Source organism: Myotis daubentonii, chromosome 12 (assembly GCF_963259705.1).
Source record: "Myotis daubentonii chromosome 12, mMyoDau2.1, whole genome shotgun sequence".
In the NCBI taxonomy this organism is placed as follows: Eukaryota; Metazoa; Chordata; class Mammalia; order Chiroptera; family Vespertilionidae; genus Myotis; species Myotis daubentonii.
Window position 1 is genome coordinate 35035161 of NC_081851.1, and position 16481 is coordinate 35051641.

The following is a 16481-nucleotide window of genomic DNA, read 5'->3' on the forward strand; positions in this document are numbered from 1 at the left end:
GGGAGGTAGTGGGGGAGGGAAGATTGGAGATATACCCTTATCTTCTGCTCTGTACCCCAGGCTTGTTTGGGGTCTGGGGAAGGCCCCATATTACAGCATAACATTATTAATATGGTTTTATTGAATCTATTCTGTGGCCCCAGATCCAGGTATTTGAAGATGGAGCAGATACTACTTCCCCAGAGACACCTGATTCTTCTGCCTCAAAGGCCCTCAAAAGAGGTAACAGCCACCCACTTAAGTTGCCACTCCACATCCAGGAGTCCATAGTGGCCACAGTGGATCCTAAGATTTTCCCATCATCACCATCTTTTCTTGTTATAACTTTCCTATCTGCCATAATGTTCTCTTGCTTTCTACAGAGGGAACTGACTCAGCTGCAAAGACCAGCAAACTGGTGAGTGGTTGGGGTGGGAGTGAGAAGTAATAGAGAGGAGGGGAAGGAAAAAGAGAGAGGAGGGAGACCCACTGCCAGGCAGGTAGAAGCCATAGGTGAGTAAACTGAGTTAGCCTTCCGGTCTCCATCCTCCCTGGAAAGGAAGCTTTCTGGGTATGAGTTGCTGTTTTAGGGGTGAGTAAAGGAACAGGCAGCAAGGAACAACTATTAGGACCCAGAAGTTCAGGCTCAAATGGGACCTGGGCTAGGGGTGAGAGGAAGGACAGGTCTGACCCTAGTGTGCTGTTGTCAACTTCCTACCTTTTGGTACCCAAGCCTGCCAAGATCTAAAAGGTCTGAGGGAAAGGGGAAGGGAGGAGCTAGAGGAAGAAGGGGCTCTCCTGTTCACAAATGAATGGTAAGGACCTGGGCCTCTGCCACCTGTTTTAGGCGGTATGCAGAGGGCCCATCCTAGCTCCTTTTCGCTGCTCCGCACAGGGTGTGTGAGGGGGGCTCAGACTCTTCAGCTCTCTGGCAAAGGTGTGGACACCCTAGAAGCTGGTCGTTGAGGGACCCCTCACCTCACTTACCCAGAGCTTGGCAGTGACCTAACTCCCTCTGTCCCTGTGCATGCCTGCATTGATATTAATACCTACACTCCGATGTCTGGCCAGTTAGCCAGTGCGACGTCTGTTCTCTAACTCTTCCCTTTCCTACTCCTCATGCAGCGGGGACTGAAGCCTAAGAAGGTGGTGTGTTTACTATTTGTGCCTGGGTGGGTGAGGGCCATGAGCCCCCTCCCCAGCTGTCCTGCATGTCTCAGGCTGCTGCATGCATGTGTGTGTGACCTTGGGCTGGGCTGGCCAGAGGACATGGCGGCCTTGTCTTTCAGAGTGCCTTTGAGGGCTGCAGGAATATCAGGCTCGGTGTCGAGGCCCAGTTAGCATTCATTAGGACAATTGCTGCACTTCCTTGCCTCAGGACTTGTAGTCAGAGACTGAGATCACTTAACTGTAAATAGCAGCAGCGTGGACTGGAGCCTTCACTGGGTTACAGTGGGTTCTTTCTTAGCCCGAGCTTGGGGCAGTGGGAGGAGAGACTGGAGGGCTGGGGATGCGGAAAGTACTAAGTGAGGTGGTTGGGCAAGGAGCGGGGAAGTCATATCAGAGTAAGAACATCCCAGGTTGGAAAGCCTGAGAGTCTGTGTGGCTAACTCTGGGTGGGCACTGCCATGAATGCCCACCTTCACTCTGTTCCTCCAGTCTTTCCCTGCCTCTTCTTTCCTCTGGTGTTGTGCCCGAGGCCCACCTCCTACCCCTTGCAGTCTTCCATCAACATTGGAGTGGGGCTCAGTTCTTCCGCTGCTGCCATGGCCACTTCCTCACACCAGCCTGTGCCTTGGGCCCGTGCCCAGGCTGTCTCTGACCTGCATGTGCCTGTCTGACCTGTATGTACTGTGCTGTACGTGCGATTCTGTGATTTCCGTGTTGCCAGCCTGTCTTAGGCCCTTTTGACCTTGCATGGAAAGCTCTGGATGGGGACAGTGGGAGGGAAGAGGAAAACATCTCCCTTTGACTCTTGGTTGGTGATGGGTCCTCACTTTGAAGTCTTGGCATAGAAGAGACCACATGCTGGTACTTGCTTTGGGTCTTTGCTCAGGTGAGAATGGGAGGTAAGAAGGAAAATAATGCTCTAAAGCAGTGGTTCTCAACCTTCCTAATGCCGCGACCCTTTAATACTGTTTCTCATGTTGTGGTGACCCCCAATTTCATTGTTACAAATTGAATATAATTAAAGCATAGTGATTAATCACAAAAACAATATGTATTTATATATGTGTGTTCCGATGGTCTTAGGCGACCCCTGTGAAAGGGTCATTTGACCCCCAAAGGGGTCGCGACCCACAGGTTGAGAACTGCTGCTCTAAAGGATGCTGGACCTATTCCAAGGTCATAGAAATTTGGCTTCTTCCCTTAATTATTGTCTCCTGGTTAGGGCTCTCCTCTCACATCAGGCCTCGAGTAGAGAAGAGCATGGACCTGTAGTCTGATGTCTATGGAGGAGTTCTGGCCGCAGCCTGACCTGATATTGGTGGGGCCTGAGCCATGCCCCAATCCTGGGGGAAATGTGGCAAAGCCCAGCCTGGGCTGCCTGAGCTGGGATATAGTGCCTCTCTGCTCCTGGTCCCCCCAGGTCTCCTCTCTGGTGTTCTCTCACAGCAGCTCACCTAGCCAGGGAACAGGGAGCTAACTCCAGAACAAAACATACTTTGAGAAGGAGGGCAGAAGAGAACCCAGCTGTCTCTGCAAGGTGCCAGTCCTTTCTGGGAGCCCTTTAGAGACAGGCTTGAACCTGCCTACAGCCAGGGGAGGGTCATTAGAGCTGCTGCTGAGTCTCACTGTGTGCCCCTCAGAGCCAATGCCACTGCAAGAGGGGTGCTCTGGGTATGTGTGTGTGTGTGTCTGATGAGAAGAGGCAGAAGTAGAGTTGATGGGGTTGCAGGCTGAGGGGAGCATGAGTATGAGCAAGGTTGATGGAGCAGTGATCCCTGCCCACTGATGCACTGGCCCCTGAGGGCACTATTTCTGGAATGGCCCCTAGCCCAGTTTCTTGGAACAAACACTTGGGGATGGTCGGGGAGGGGAGACGGAGGAGCCACACACGTGTACACAAATGTACACACACATTTCAGAGGGAGGAAGAAGCGGGGCGGGCTCTGCGCAGGGCTTTGTCCAGTCATGAGGAGGAGGAGGAGGAGCCTGCGGAGTCAGGCGGTTGCTAGGTGACCGAGGAGCAGTGGCTCCACCCCCAAGGAGCAAAGGAGGGTGGGTGCATGACGTCAGGTGGAGCTGGTGCTGCGGCCACTGAGGCTGCCATAAGCCTAAGCCGGAGAACTGGGCCGGCGCCTCTGTGGTGCCCGCAGGAGCCTGGTTGCCCCTCTGTGCATCTGTGGGGCTTCTGCATCCGAGTCACAGCCATTTGCAGGCTGGGAAGCTGCTGGCCGGGAAGCTGAGGCTGCATTGTTGGGATTTGATGCACTAATCTGTCTCCGCCGCCTTTCCCTCTGTTTGGTCTCTTTCCCTCCCTCCCTCTGTCTGTCCTTCCTCTGTGTGTCCATCCTCTTCTGTCCCTCCTCTTTCCTGTCCTGGCTTTCTTTGGTTTTCTGCAATGATGAGACAGGCGCCGACAGCCCGAAAGGTACTCTTGCTTGTTCTGGTCCTGCTGCCGGGTTGCCAGGGCGATGGCAGCCGGCTGCTGGGGTGGGGGTGGGGACTTCATCTGTCTACCTGGTTGGGAGGAGGGTAGAGATGACGGTGGGGGCAGGGAGAGGTGTGTGTCACTCCCATGGCCCATGCCCTGAGCATTCTGCTCCCTGCCCTGCCTGCTTTTGGCTCTGAGTCTGTGTTCTAGGCCTTGTACCCCGTGGCCTTCAGGCTTGGGGTTCCGGCAGTTTCTGCTGCAAAGCAGCTCTGGGAGCTTCCTGTGAGAAGCTGGGGAAGCAGGTTCAGATGTCTCCTTGCCTCCAGCAGACCTGCCTCCCCTGACCTTTGCTAGAGCACCCTTCCCCCCACCAGGGCTTGTATCGGTGGGCTTTCCCAGGGTGGGATGAAGACCCTAGAATAGTGTTTTACCTACAACCTGCCGTGGAGGCTTAGCTTAGGCTAGGAGGGGTAGGGGTTGGTTTCCTTGGGCTCAGTGTCTCCCACAAACGGGCCCAGGCCAAATCTTGTCTTTGCTGGAACCAGGAGATACTAGGTAGTAAGAATGCTGTTTGGGGTTGAAATTCATCATCTATTTACCACTTTGCAGTAACCCGAGGGATTCTAGATTGTTTTCAGCAGTAGTTAATGCATGCTGCTGTCCACCCCCACCTCCTTCCTTGCAGCAGGGTGGGGTTACTTTGCTGAGCTCTGGGCTTCTGGCTAATGCAGTATTCACAGTCCTGACACCTGAGCCCTCTGCTCTAGGGATGGAGACTGCTATAGGATCAGTTCCTGGGCAGCGGGTGGAGTGGGGGTAGGGACGACAGCAGTGTTGTTCTGCCTTGTGGCCTGATCTCCCTCTGTTGGGTTAATATCACTCACCTCTGGTCTCCTGTCATCAGTCTTGTCACCTGTTATTTCTAGGGGATCCTCTGTGGAGTCTAGCACCTGAAAGAAGGGGGCTGACCTGGGAAAGTCCTTGGGAGTGGTGGGTGGGCAGGGCCTCTGGCTCTGGGCTGGACTGCCAGAAGTTGTTTTCAGAAGGCCTGGTCTCTGGAGACCTTTTCCACCAGCTGCCGCCTTTGGTCCCCTGTGGCTCAGTTAAGGAGAATGGGGTTCTGGGATTTCCAGGGTGTTTGAAGTGGTGAGGTCTGCAAGGGTTGGGCATAAGTGGGAGAAGGAACCAATGGGAGGTTAGAGTTCCGAGTTCCTGGAGTAGGAGCAAGATGATTCACTGGAGGGAGAAGTGGGTGGGCTGGGGGTGAGGGTGGGGTGGCTAATCGTAGCCCCATTGCTGTTACCTCTTCTGCTCTCATTGCTGTCCCTTTTCCTGTCTATCTTTGTGCCACTATCCTTTCTTTCCTGACTTCTCTGGCTCCTGTTGCCTGTCCAGACCACAGCTCGGCGGCCTAAGGTGAGAAAACACAGGCCTCTGTGCAAGCCATTGCAGAGTGTACACATACATTCCAGGCATGTGCATGTATGTGGGCATGTGTATGACCAAGCAAAAGTCTGTCTCAGTGCATCCTGGGTTCTCTCTTCCTGGGAGTGAGGGGGCTGAAGGTAGTGACAGGTCACTCCTGGGAAAAAGACTCTGGCTTTTGGGAGGATGCCTGAGCCAGTTGTTTGAATGCAAAAGAGAAATGAGAGTGGTTGTGGTTAAGGCAGGCTTTCTTGGAAAGGGTGTTTTGACTAGTTTTGACGGAGGCAGGGATTGAAAGACAGGTGAAGAAGAACCTGGCCTTACAAATGTCAGGGGACAAGGAGGTGGGCGTGTTTGTCTGTACCTGCGGTTTCTGAGCGTCGGCCCATCAGGAGAGCTTCCGAGCTCAGCACTCCATGGAGAGCACTGGGCAGGCCTGTCTGCTCCACGACCAGGGCCCTCAGGGCAGCTTCCCCGCCCAGCCCTGCACAGCCCGGGGCGTGGTGCCTGGTGAGAGCCTCTTGGTCTTGGAGGAGGGAGACGGCAGAAGGCTTGGCTGTGCTGGCCTTGCTTCAAGGGGGTGTCTGTGATACAACTTTCACCTTGGCCCTTTTACATGCAGGGTCCCCTGAAATAGATCAGGGGAGGGAGAGTCAGCTTGACTCCCAAAGAGCAGGGAGGACCTAGCCGGGGTGTAGAGCCTGGTACCCCACCTTTAGCCCAGTCTTCTCCGGGAACTTGAAAGAGAACAAACTGCAGTCTATTCTTTCTCTGGAAATGACATTGAGGCCCTTTTTATCTCTGGGGGAGGAGGGCGTGGGCCCAGAGCATGATGGCATTGGGAGGACTAAACCGCTAGAATGATCATAAGTGGGTCACAGAAGGGAGTCCTAGGGAGTTAAGGGAGCCTGCTCTGAGGGGATAGTGCCAGGGCTGGGAGGAATGTGGGGCCAGTGCCAAGGGAGGAGCCTTATAATCTTATGTCTTCCTCCATCCCTTCTTCCCCTCCCCTTCACCTCCCTCCCTCCTCCTGTCCCTTGTCACTATCTCTGACTGTGTCATTTTCTTTCTTCCCTTCACTGTTTCTCTGTTCTCATTGTGCTTTGATATTCTCTGCCTTTTCCTTTTCTGTCTCCTTCCCTCGCCATATTCTCATATTCTGTCTTTTTCTCTTTCACAACCTCTGCCCCCTACTCTCTCTCGTCTGCCCCTACCCTCTCTGAATAGCCCACCCGTCCAGCCAGTAGTACTGGGGTGGCCGGAGCCAGTAGCTCCCTGGGCCCCTCTGGCTCAGCATCAGCAGGTGAGCTGAGTAGCAGTGAGCCCAGCACCCCGGCTCAGACTCCGCTGGCAGCACCCGTCATCCCCACGCCGGCCCTCACCTCTCCTGGAGCAGCCCCCCCACTTCCTTCTCCCTCCAAGGTAAGGACTGGGGAGGGTGAGGGTGAGCCGAGACACAAAGAGGCCTATGATCCTGGCAGGTCTTGGACATTTCCCAGGGTTGGGGGCGATCCAGAACTCGGATTGGAAGGGTTGGGACATGGCATTTGGGTTCCCTGCCATTGACTCAGCTACACTTTCTCTCTGCCCTTCTTCATACTTTCCCCATATGTTTGGTCTCTTCTCAGATATTTATATGCCACTTGCTTTTGAGTCTGGGGCTGGAATGATGTTTGCACACGTTCCTATCCTTTCTCCTCCAGCTGGGACAAAGAAGCTCTAGTGGGGAGGAGGGGGACACTGTGCGCAGAACGAGGGGTCTCTTGGCAGGAGGAGGAGGGGCTAAAGGCCCAGGTACGGGACCTGGAGGAGAAACTGGAGACCCTGCGGCTGAAACGGGCAGAAGACAAGGCAAAGCTGAAAGAGCTGGAGAAGCACAAGATCCAGCTGGAGCAGGTGCAGGAATGGAAGAGCAAAATGCAGGAGCAGCAGGCAGACCTGCAGCGGCGCCTCAAAGAGGCCAGGAAGGTGCGACTCGGGAGGAAGGGGGGCGGGGCTGGGAGGCCTGGGGCCCGACACAGTGTCCTGGAAACTCAGCGGGAGCCGGAGCCTGGAACATTCTGTGAGATAGGGCGCATGAGGCATTCCTGTACCTGTGCCTCCACCAACCTCTACCCCCCAGGAAGCCAAGGAGGCGCTGGAAGCGAAGGAGCGCTACATGGAGGAGATGGCGGACACAGCCGACGCCATCGAGATGGCCACCCTGGACAAGGAGATGGCTGAGGAGCGGGCGGAGTCCCTGCAGCAGGAGGTGGAGGCGCTGCGGGAGCGTGTGGAGGAGCTCACCACTGACCTGGAGATCCTCAAGGCTGAGATCGAAGAGAAGGGTAAGGCCCGGGGCTGCGGGCGCAGGCGGTGGGGCTGGAATCACGGCTGAAGGTGTTCATGGTTTTCCTCAGGCTCAGATGGGGCTGCGTCCAGTTATCAGCTCAAGCAGCTCGAGGAGCAGAACGCCCGCCTGAAGGATGCCCTGGTGAGGTAGGGCCCCTCACCGCTTGGCTCCGGAGCCCGCTCCCCTGTGCAGACGCGTGAGAGCGCCATCGCCCAGTGACCCTGACCGCTCTCCCTCTCCTCCCCGACCCCCACAGGATGCGGGATCTTTCTTCCTCAGAGAAGCAGGAGCACGTGAAACTCCAGAAGCTCATGGAAAAGAAGAACCAAGAGCTGGAAGTTGTGAGGCAGCAGCGGGAGCGTCTGCAGGAGGAGCTGAGCCAGGCAGAGAGCACCATCGATGAGCTCAAGGAGCAGGTCTGGGGAGCCCAGCCTCTCTCCCAGAATCCCCATATTGGTCCCTTCAGACTCCTGTAGGTGCCTCCTCTCTAGGCACCTTTTAGCAGCCCGTCTCCCCATTCCTTCCCTGGAACACAGGTGGATGCTGCTCTGGGTGCTGAGGAGATGGTGGAGATGCTGACAGACCGGAACCTGAATCTGGAAGAGAAAGTGCGGGAATTGAGAGAGACCGTGGGGGACTTGGTAAGAGGAGAGCAGAGCCCGACTTCTGACCTGGATGAAGGGACCAGCTAAGAGAGGGACTGACACATGACCCCTGACCTTTGAGCAGGGCGTATGGTGAGTGGACCCACCCTGGCTTGCTACCCTGACCCTGCTTTTCCTTTGCCCCAATTCCCTCGTGGTCTCCCAGGAAGCAATAAATGAGATGAATGACGAGCTGCAGGAGAATGCACGTGAGACAGAACTGGAGCTGCGGGAGCAGCTGGACATGGCGGGCGCCCGGGTACGGGAGGCCCAGAAGCGTGTGGAGGCGGCCCAGGAGACAGTTGCAGACTACCAGCAAACGATAAAGAAGTACCGCCAGCTGACCGCCCACCTGCAGGTGCCTGTTCACCCCTGCTCTCCACCCAGGATCACCCCAGGGCTCCCTCATGACCCAGCTGTGCCTCACTGTCCATCTCTGCCCCCAGGATGTGAATCGGGAACTGACAAACCAGCAGGAAGCATCTGTGGAGCGGCAGCAGCAGCCACCCCCAGAGACTTTTGACTTCAAAATCAAGTTTGCTGAGACGAAGGCCCATGCCAAGGTCAGGAAAGCGAGTGGGCGGGAGAGGGGAGAGTGCTGGGAGCTCAGCTTGCGTGTGGTGTGGACTGACCTGGTGTGGGGTTCCTGGGGGCGGGGAAGCAGGGGACCTGGTGGAACAAGGCAGCGTGGGTCTGGGACTCTCAGCCTGGCTGAGAGCCTGCCTTCCTGTCCACCTCACAGGCCATTGAGATGGAACTGAGGCAGATGGAGGTGGCCCAGGCCAACCGGCACACATCCCTGCTGACAGCCTTCATGCCCGACAGCTTCCTTCGGCCAGGTGGGGACCATGACTGTGTCCTGGTGCTGCTGCTCATGCCTCGTCTCATTTGCAAGGTACGGCCATACGTTCAGCAGGAACCTGTTGAACTTGCTGTGAGGACGCCGAGCGAAGCCCCAGTCAGCGCCCCTACTCACAGCGTATGATGTAGTGGAGGGATGTAGCCAGCAGAGTTGCAGATGGGGCCTGCTATGAAGGGGAGGTAGCTTCTGTGAGAGAGCACAGTTGGGGAGCTGATGTAGATGGAGGGATGTCGCTGAGGAATAACATTTGCGCTGAGACCCAGAAGATGACTAGGAGTTGGGGCAGGGGGTAACTGTCAGGGAGCATGCTGGTGGAAGGGTGGCAGGGCAGCAGCTTGAAGCCTGCAGGAAAGAGCTTGGTCCCACTGGTTCCCTCTCCTTTCATCCCCACATCTCAAATCTTCACATCACGGCCCTTTCCCCATGGGAGACTTCCTGCCCAGCTAAGAGCTGTTTCTGTTTTATCTCCTCCTCCACCCCTGCCGTAGTTGCCCATCTGTATTCTGTATCCCTGAGTCTGTTCTCCGTCCTCTGCTCTGAGCCCAGGTCCCTGGCACTTCTTCCCACAGGCAGAGCTGATCCGGAAGCAGGCCCAGGAGAAGTTTGAACTGAGTGAGAACTGTTCAGAGCGGCCCGGGCTTCGAGGAGCTGTGGGGGAGCAGCTCAGCTTTGCGGCTGGGCTGGTGTACTCGCTGAGCCTGCTGCAGGCCACGCTCCACCGCTATGAGCAGTGAGTGACCCTTGATCCCCATTCAAGGCCGCAGGTTCCAGATTGGCTGGAACTGGGATTGCCTGGCAGACCCTGGCCTCACAGGGCCCTTCTTTGTCTCCAGTGCCCTCTCTCAGTGCAGCGTGGATGTGTATAAGAAGGTGGGCAGCCTCTATCCTGAGATGAGTGCCCATGAGCGCTCCCTGGACTTCCTCATTGAGCTGCTGCACAAGGACCAGCTGGATGAGACTGTCAACGTCGAGCCTCTCACCAAGGCCATCAAGTACTACCAGGTTTGGTGCGAGGATTCCAGCTGGTGCAGCAGGGAGGGAAGGTTTCTCATTCTGGGCTGCGGCCAGTGTAGCCCAGGTTGTGTGCCTAAGGCTCAGCTCCCTGCAGCTGAACTCGCCTCAGGATGCAGCTCTTGGGGGTTTCAGGTCCTCTGGTACCTCTGGAGCCCTGTGATGACTGGGGCTCAAACTGTTGGGGAACAATTCTCCATCCTTCCAAGACCTGAAGGCTGTCTGTCTCTTTGTCATCTCTCAGCACCTGTACAGCATCCACCTTGCCGAGCAGCCTGAGGACAGTACCATGCAGCTGGCCGACCACATCAAGGTGAAGTGTCGGGGCTGGTGGTTAAGCCCCTGTCAGATCAGAAATGGAGGCCGTCAGGTCAAGAGGTCTGGCCCTCAGGGTTCACCTAAGACTGGAACAGGGTCCCTAAGGCCAGATCAGGGAAGCCAGAGAACCTCTTATGTATGGGGGTCAGCAGAGAGTGGGGACTTCTTAGAGATGATGAGGGTGCAGGAGGGTTCCTACTGGGTGCTGACAAGCACGTGCTTCTGTCTTCACAGTTCACCCAGAGTGCCCTGGACTGCATGGGCGTGGAGGTGGGACGGCTGCGTGCCTTCTTGCAGGTAAAAGCACAGCTGGATCTGTTTGAGCGCCTCTGCCTTCTTAGTTCCCCCTCCTCACCTTCAGCTGTCGTTGACTTTGTTCCCGTCCATTTCCCATCCCTGAGGAGGGTGGACAGGAGGCTTCAGATATTGCCCTCCTGCTCCGGGACCTGGAAACATCGTGCAGTGACATCCGCCAGTTTTGCAAGAAGATCCGAAGGCGAATGCCAGGGACAGATGCTCCTGGGATCCCAGCCGCTCTGGCCTTTGGACCACAGGTTTGGGGCAGCGACGGGAGAGGGAAGGAAGCTGAGTGGAACCAGGAGGGGCTCAGTATGTCAAGATCGGGATCTGGATGGGGCAAGGATAGTTTTGAGGTAGCGGGGAGCCGTCCTGGACCCAGGGCGGCTCCTGACGCGGGCGTGTCGCACAGGTGTCCGACACACTCCTCGACTGCAGGAAACACTTGACGTGGGTGGTGGCTGTGCTGCAGGAGGTGGCAGCTGCTGCCGCGCAGCTCATTGCCCCGCTGGCGGAGAATGAGGGACTGCCTGTGGCTGCCCTGGAGGAGCTGGCTTTCAAAGCAAGCGAGCAGGTGGGCCTGGATGGCTGGGCGGAAGGTGTAGAGGAGTCAGGTGGCCGGTGTGAGGTTTTCACTGCTGCCCCCTGACTCCCACAGATCTATGGGAGCCCCTCCAGCAGCCCCTATGAGTGTCTGCGCCAGTCATGCAACATCCTCATCAGCACCATGAACAAGTTGGCCACAGCTATGCAGGAGGGAGAGTACGATGCCGAACGGCCCCCCAGCAAGGTTGGGCGGGAGCTCCTTGGAGGGACTCGGGCCTGGAGGAGCAGGGCTTGCAGAGCTGCTGCTAGTTGTGGGAGGCTGGGAGGTGGAGGAAGGAGTCTCGAGAGCACCATCCTGCTTAGAAGGCAAGATGGGTCTCTCCGAAGCACGTTGGTGATGTCCTCTCCCTCCCTCCCTCGCCCCACCTTGGCCCTCAGCCTCCCCCGGTTGAACTGCGGGCTGCAGCCCTTCGTGCAGAGATCACGGATGCCGAAGGCCTGGGCTTGAAGCTTGAAGACCGAGAGACAGTTATCAAGGAGTTGAAGAAGTCACTCAAGATCAAGGTGAGGGTAGGGTAGGCTCGGGATCTGGGGGCCAGGGAGTGTTGTGGGGCACAGGGCAGCAGTGAGTGATGGGGATCAGGATGAGATGGGCGATGGGTCGGGTTGAGGACAGAAGAGGTGCCTTAATCAGTGGGAGCTCGAGTGGGCTCTTAAGGAGCTTTCTATCCGTGGTCTACCCTGGGTCCCTGAGGGGTTGTGGAGGATGTAAAGCTACTAGAAGCTCTGCCCTGGCCCAGGGGGAGGAGCTGAGCGAGGCCAACGTGCGGCTGAGCCTCCTAGAGAAGAAGCTGGACAGTGCGGCCAAGGACGCCGACGAGCGCATCGAGAAGGTCCAGACGCTGCTGGAGGAGACGCAGGCACTGCTTCGGAAGAAGGAGAAGTGAGCACTTCCCTGGCCCTGCTTGCTTCAGCCCGCCCTCCGCCAGCAGCTCTCTGCCTCCCAGCCATTCCTCTTACAGTGACACTCCCCAGGCCAACAGACACCGCTTCCCTTGCCCACTGCCATTATGTCACCCCAAGCGGAGTCTCACCAGCAGGGTGACTCCAGGGACCTGTCAGGGCTGAGCAGTGGAGGGGGTCGTGGGGACGGGACACTGCCCCAGCCCGATTCTCTTCCACAGAGATTTCGAGGAGACGATGGATGCACTCCAGGCCGACATTGACCAGCTAGAGGCAGAGAAGTTAGAGCTGAAGCAGCGGCTGAACAGCCAGTCCAAGCGCACGATCGAGGGGCTCCGGGGGCCCCCTCCTTCGGATATTGCTACCCTGGTCTCTGGCATTGCGGGTGGTGAGTGCAGGGGGACAGGCAGCACTGGCCCACAGGAGATCGAAGGGCTTCCCTCCGGTCCCTGGCCTCAGTTTTACTTTTGCCCCTTCTTACCCCTGGAACGCGTTTGCCCACTTCCACCAGGATTTTCCTCCTCCCGAGGATACGCGCAGAGTCCCTCTGACCAAGGTGGGGCCCTACCGAGTTGTCAGTGCAGCTCAGAGTTACGGTGACACTGGACTCCGCAGCTGTCCCTCCTGGCCTGTCTGGCCTGCCTGACCAAGCCCCATGTCCTTGCGGGTCACCGGCCTGAGGAGGCTGGTGATGCTGTGGATCCGGCTGGGCCGGATGCCTGCTCTTGATTGCTCTTTGGTTTGGGCGCGTTTCCCCAGAGTTCATGTGGCTTCACCCTCTGGTGTGGCTGTCCCTTCATGGCTGACTTCTCTCAGTTTCACTGTGGCTTGTGAGACCTTGGCCTGGTCTCATAGTGTGGCCAGGGCTCCTTACCTTGAGTTTGCCTGGTTTGTCCCCAGTTTCCTGACCAAGGAGGTGGCCACTGCCTTCTTCGTTCTCACCTGCCCTCGAGTTTGCTTATTGCTCTCTCTTCAGTTTCTCACTTAGCCATCTCACCTCTGGAAGACAAACTCTAGAATTGAGCCCTCAGGGCTCAGTGGCTCCCCCCTCCCCCCACCTGTCTTACCAGCTGCTCTCACCTAGGTCTTGCCCTCATCAAAGCCCCTTGCCATTGGCGCCTCTGGATCTTGGGAGTTGACCAAGTGCCTCCTTGACTGTAGACTTCGTGGTGCAGATGGCTCCAGTTCCTTGGGGAGGGGAAGGGGTCTCCAGAATGACCACATTGTATTGTTTAGCATAGGCTCTGTAAGCAGATACTGGTTCTGAATTTATGAACCTTTCCACCAAAAAAGGGTGTCTTTTGCCTCAGAGCAGTGGGGAGCTGAGGAGCGCAGGAATGCATCTGCATCCTCAGCGTAAGCTTTGCTGCTGGGAGAAGGAAGGCACTGACCTGTCAGGTCTCAGGAGTGTCCCCTCTGCCCTTCCCGGGGATGGAGGAGGAGCAGGGAGGCAGGAGCAGCCTTAGCCCCAAGTGCTTCCTCCAGCGCTCAGTCCACTGCACTCGGGCTCACGCGTCACCCCTGCCTCCAGGCCTCACTCCCCTTCCCTGTCTTTCCTTCCCACACACTGGCTCTTCTCTCAGAGGTAGAGTCTTGTCAGAGAAGATATGAGCAGGAAAAGGCTTTTCCTGCAGGTGTGTCTGGGATTCCTCTGGTGTGTCCCCCTAACCCTCAGTTCACCCAATTCCTCTCTCTCTTTTCCTGCTGCCGTGGGCTCTCCCGAGCACAGAAGAACCGCAGCGAGGTAGAGACCCGCCCTGGCTGGGGGTTGCCAGGGGTGGTGGGAATTGGGGCCTGGGGAGCAGGGTGACTTCTCTCTTGGGAGCAACCAGGACTGGGGGTGGGAGGAGCTAAGGAAAGGGGTGAGCAGGGATGGAGCCCACCTTCAACGCTCTTCACCTGAGACAGCTGACATTCGTGTGGCACTACAGGAGTCTCGCCTGGGCAGGCACTCGGGTCTGTGCCAGGCCCGGGGCTGGTGAAGGACTCGCCACTGCTGCTTCAGCAGATCTCTGCCATGAGGCTGCACATCTCCCAGCTTCAGCATGAGAACAGCATCCTCAAGGTGAGGGGGGTCATGGGGAGGACTGGGGCGGAGGTGGCTCATACCTGTCCCATCGATGACGGATGGCAGGGCCTTCTGTCACTCCTTACCACCATCTCTCTTCCCCCCAACAGGGCGCCCAGATGAAGGCCTCCTTAGCAGCCCTGCCCCCTCTGCATGTGGCAAAGCTCTCCTTCCCACCCCGTGAGGGCTCTGGCAGCGAGTTAGCCCCTGGAGCGCTGTATCGTAAGACCAACCAGCTGCTGGAGACATTGAATCAGCTGAGCACGCACACCCACGTAGTAGACATCACTCGCACCAACCCTGGTAGGGACCCGCCAACCCCGGGATGAGTGTCACCCCTGCCCCTGCCCCAGGGAGGTAGCCCTGCCCAGGCAGTTCCCACGCTGCTCTGTGGTCTCAGTGTCCAGCTTACTTGACTCGTCCACTGTCAGGTGCCTGCTCCTGAAGAGGGCCCAAGGACCTGCACTGCCGGCCTGGGCCTTGGCCTCACCAGCCTTTTCTCCCACAGCTGCCAAGAGCCCGTCGGCCCAGCTCCTGGAGCAAGTGGCTCAGCTCAAGTCCCTAAGCGACACCATCGAGAAGCTCAAGGTCAGCTCTGGCCCGGTCCTTCCTTCCCCTACAGAGTTTGCTTTAGAGCAGTGGTTCTCAACCTTCTTAACGCCGCGACCCTTTAATACAGTTCCTCATGTTGTGGTGACCCCCAATTTCACTGTTACAAATTGAACATAATTAAAGCACAGGGATTAGTCACAAAAACAATATGTGATTATATATGTGTTTTCCGATGGCCTTAGGCGACCCCTGTGAAAGGGTCGTTCGACCCCCAAAGGGGTCACGACCTGCAGGTTGGAACCTCTGCTCTAGAGCATTCCCTGGTGGAGCCTTAGCTGGTTCATGTCCATAGGTATTCCCGGAGTCCCCTGGGCCCAGTCCTGTGCTGCATGGCACGTGGCAGGGGAGGTGGAAGGGAAGGGAGATTCTCATCAGCATAGTGGGTTGAGCAGGGTCATCTTTAGAGGGTGGGTTCAGGTGCAGCTCTGTCAGGGCTGAGGCCTTCGCAGGTAGAAGGGTTGGGCCTTAAGGGTAAGTATCTGTACCATAAGGATGCTGGGGTGGGAATGGGGCGGAGGTGAGAGCAGAAGTGATAGGAAGGTCTGGGTCCCTGTTCCTGGCATTAGTGTCCCTGTGAAATGGGAGGTACTGGGCTAGCCTGTGGGGATCCCCTAAGTGAACCCTTGTTCCCCCCTCTGCCGTCAGGATGAGGTCCTCAAGGAGACTGTGTCGCAGCGCCCTGGAGCCACAGTCCCCACGGCCTTTGCCACCTTCCCTTCCTCAGCCTTCCTCAGGGTAAGCGGGAGCATGGGGTTGGGGAGGGGCAGTACGGAGGCTCGGGTGGGTCCTTCCCTCTCCCCCGAATTTGGAGAGGCCTCTGGGGTCTCAGGTCCAACAGCTGCACATCTGAGTTACTGGCCAGGTTTCCACCGGGGAGTCCTTGCCCTGCTTCCAGCAAGTGTACTGGTCAGTAGTTTAACAACTTCTCTGCCTTTTGACACCGGGAGGAGCTCTCAACTCCCTGTCAGACTGTGTGCCCCAGTTTTTATTTGGAAATGTAATCACCATAGCCCAGGAGCCCCACAACCTACCTCCCAGGGACTGCCTGGGTCTCTAGGCTCAGGGCCCATCCGTGGCACACAGCTCAGGAGACCCTGACGGGGGGTCTCTTCTCACCGACTCCCAGGCCAAGGAGGAGCAGCAGGACGACACTGTCTACCTGGGCAAAGTGACCTTCTCGTGTGCGGCTGGCCTCGGACAGCGGCACCGGCTGGTGCTGACCCAGGAGCAGCTGCACCAGCTGCACGGCCGCCTCATCTTCTAGTGCTCCTCCTCCTCTGCTGGCCCCTCCGCCCGATGCACGGCCCCTCAGCCGGCCCAGGTAGAAGCGTGTGTAAAGCTGTTCTGGACCCACTCAGCTTCACTCCACCTGCCAGTGCCCTGTCCTCCCCTTGACCTGGGTTCCCGACTTCCAGCCCCTGGCCTCTGCCCGGTGCTCCCTCCTTCCTGGGGGGCATCAGGGCATGTGGGGGACAGGCTGAGACCCCACCACCAAAGGTTGTGTGAGGTCCCCAGATTGAGGACTTCACCCCTTGATTAAAGCAACTTCTGCTTCAGTGCTTTCCGTGTGGTGTTGGCAGTGGGTCCTGGGCCATTCGGCTCAGAGCAGGATGGAGGAGAAGGGATGCTGTGCCGTGTTTGGGGCCCCTCTGTGTGACCAGTGGATGCCGTGTCCCTCAGAGTCACATGCAGTGTCTTACTCTCAGCAGCGAGAAAGGGCTAGACCAGGGGTGGGCAAACTTTGACTCGAGGGCGACAATGGGTTCTTAAACTGGACTGGAGGGCTGGAACAAAAGCATGGATGGAGTGTTTGTGTGAACTAATTT

General features: G+C 57.3%; 1 protein-coding gene across 5 annotated transcripts in view; it reads left to right on the top strand.

The window, feature by feature from the left end:
- DCTN1 (dynactin subunit 1) overlaps positions 1 to 16211 on the top strand; it is a 30630-nt gene extending 14419 nt beyond the window's left edge. For 2 of the 5 annotated variants that reach the window (XM_059659382.1, XM_059659381.1), the window contains exons 3-32: positions 144 to 222; positions 363 to 397; positions 1105 to 1125; positions 3557 to 3574; positions 4973 to 4993; positions 6230 to 6424; positions 6773 to 6970; positions 7125 to 7329; positions 7402 to 7480; positions 7591 to 7750; positions 7871 to 7975; positions 8145 to 8336; positions 8425 to 8541; positions 8721 to 8873; positions 9410 to 9570; positions 9674 to 9842; positions 10096 to 10164; positions 10404 to 10466; positions 10574 to 10723; positions 10879 to 11040; positions 11125 to 11256; positions 11451 to 11576; positions 11813 to 11955; positions 12197 to 12363; positions 13705 to 13719; positions 13907 to 14040; positions 14154 to 14346; positions 14552 to 14631; positions 15301 to 15390; positions 15782 to 16211. In XM_059659382.1, coding sequence (XP_059515365.1) covers positions 144 to 222; positions 363 to 397; positions 1105 to 1125; positions 3557 to 3574; positions 4973 to 4993; positions 6230 to 6424; positions 6773 to 6970; positions 7125 to 7329; positions 7402 to 7480; positions 7591 to 7750; positions 7871 to 7975; positions 8145 to 8336; positions 8425 to 8541; positions 8721 to 8873; positions 9410 to 9570; positions 9674 to 9842; positions 10096 to 10164; positions 10404 to 10466; positions 10574 to 10723; positions 10879 to 11040; positions 11125 to 11256; positions 11451 to 11576; positions 11813 to 11955; positions 12197 to 12363; positions 13705 to 13719; positions 13907 to 14040; positions 14154 to 14346; positions 14552 to 14631; positions 15301 to 15390; positions 15782 to 15919 — 3570 coding nt within the window. In that variant the 3' untranslated portion in view covers positions 15920 to 16211. Of the gene's footprint in view, positions 1 to 143; positions 223 to 362; positions 398 to 1104; positions 1126 to 3272; positions 3575 to 4972; positions 4994 to 6229; positions 6425 to 6772; positions 6971 to 7124; positions 7330 to 7401; positions 7481 to 7590; positions 7751 to 7870; positions 7976 to 8144; positions 8337 to 8424; positions 8542 to 8720; positions 8874 to 9409; positions 9571 to 9673; positions 9843 to 10095; positions 10165 to 10403; positions 10467 to 10573; positions 10724 to 10878; positions 11041 to 11124; positions 11257 to 11450; positions 11577 to 11812; positions 11956 to 12196; positions 12364 to 13704; positions 13720 to 13906; positions 14041 to 14153; positions 14347 to 14551; positions 14632 to 15300; positions 15391 to 15781 lie in introns of those variants that run through there. The other 3 variants (XM_059659383.1, XM_059659384.1, XM_059659385.1) reach the window with 3 other exon arrangements.
- Positions 16212 to 16481: the final 270 nt, after the last annotated feature.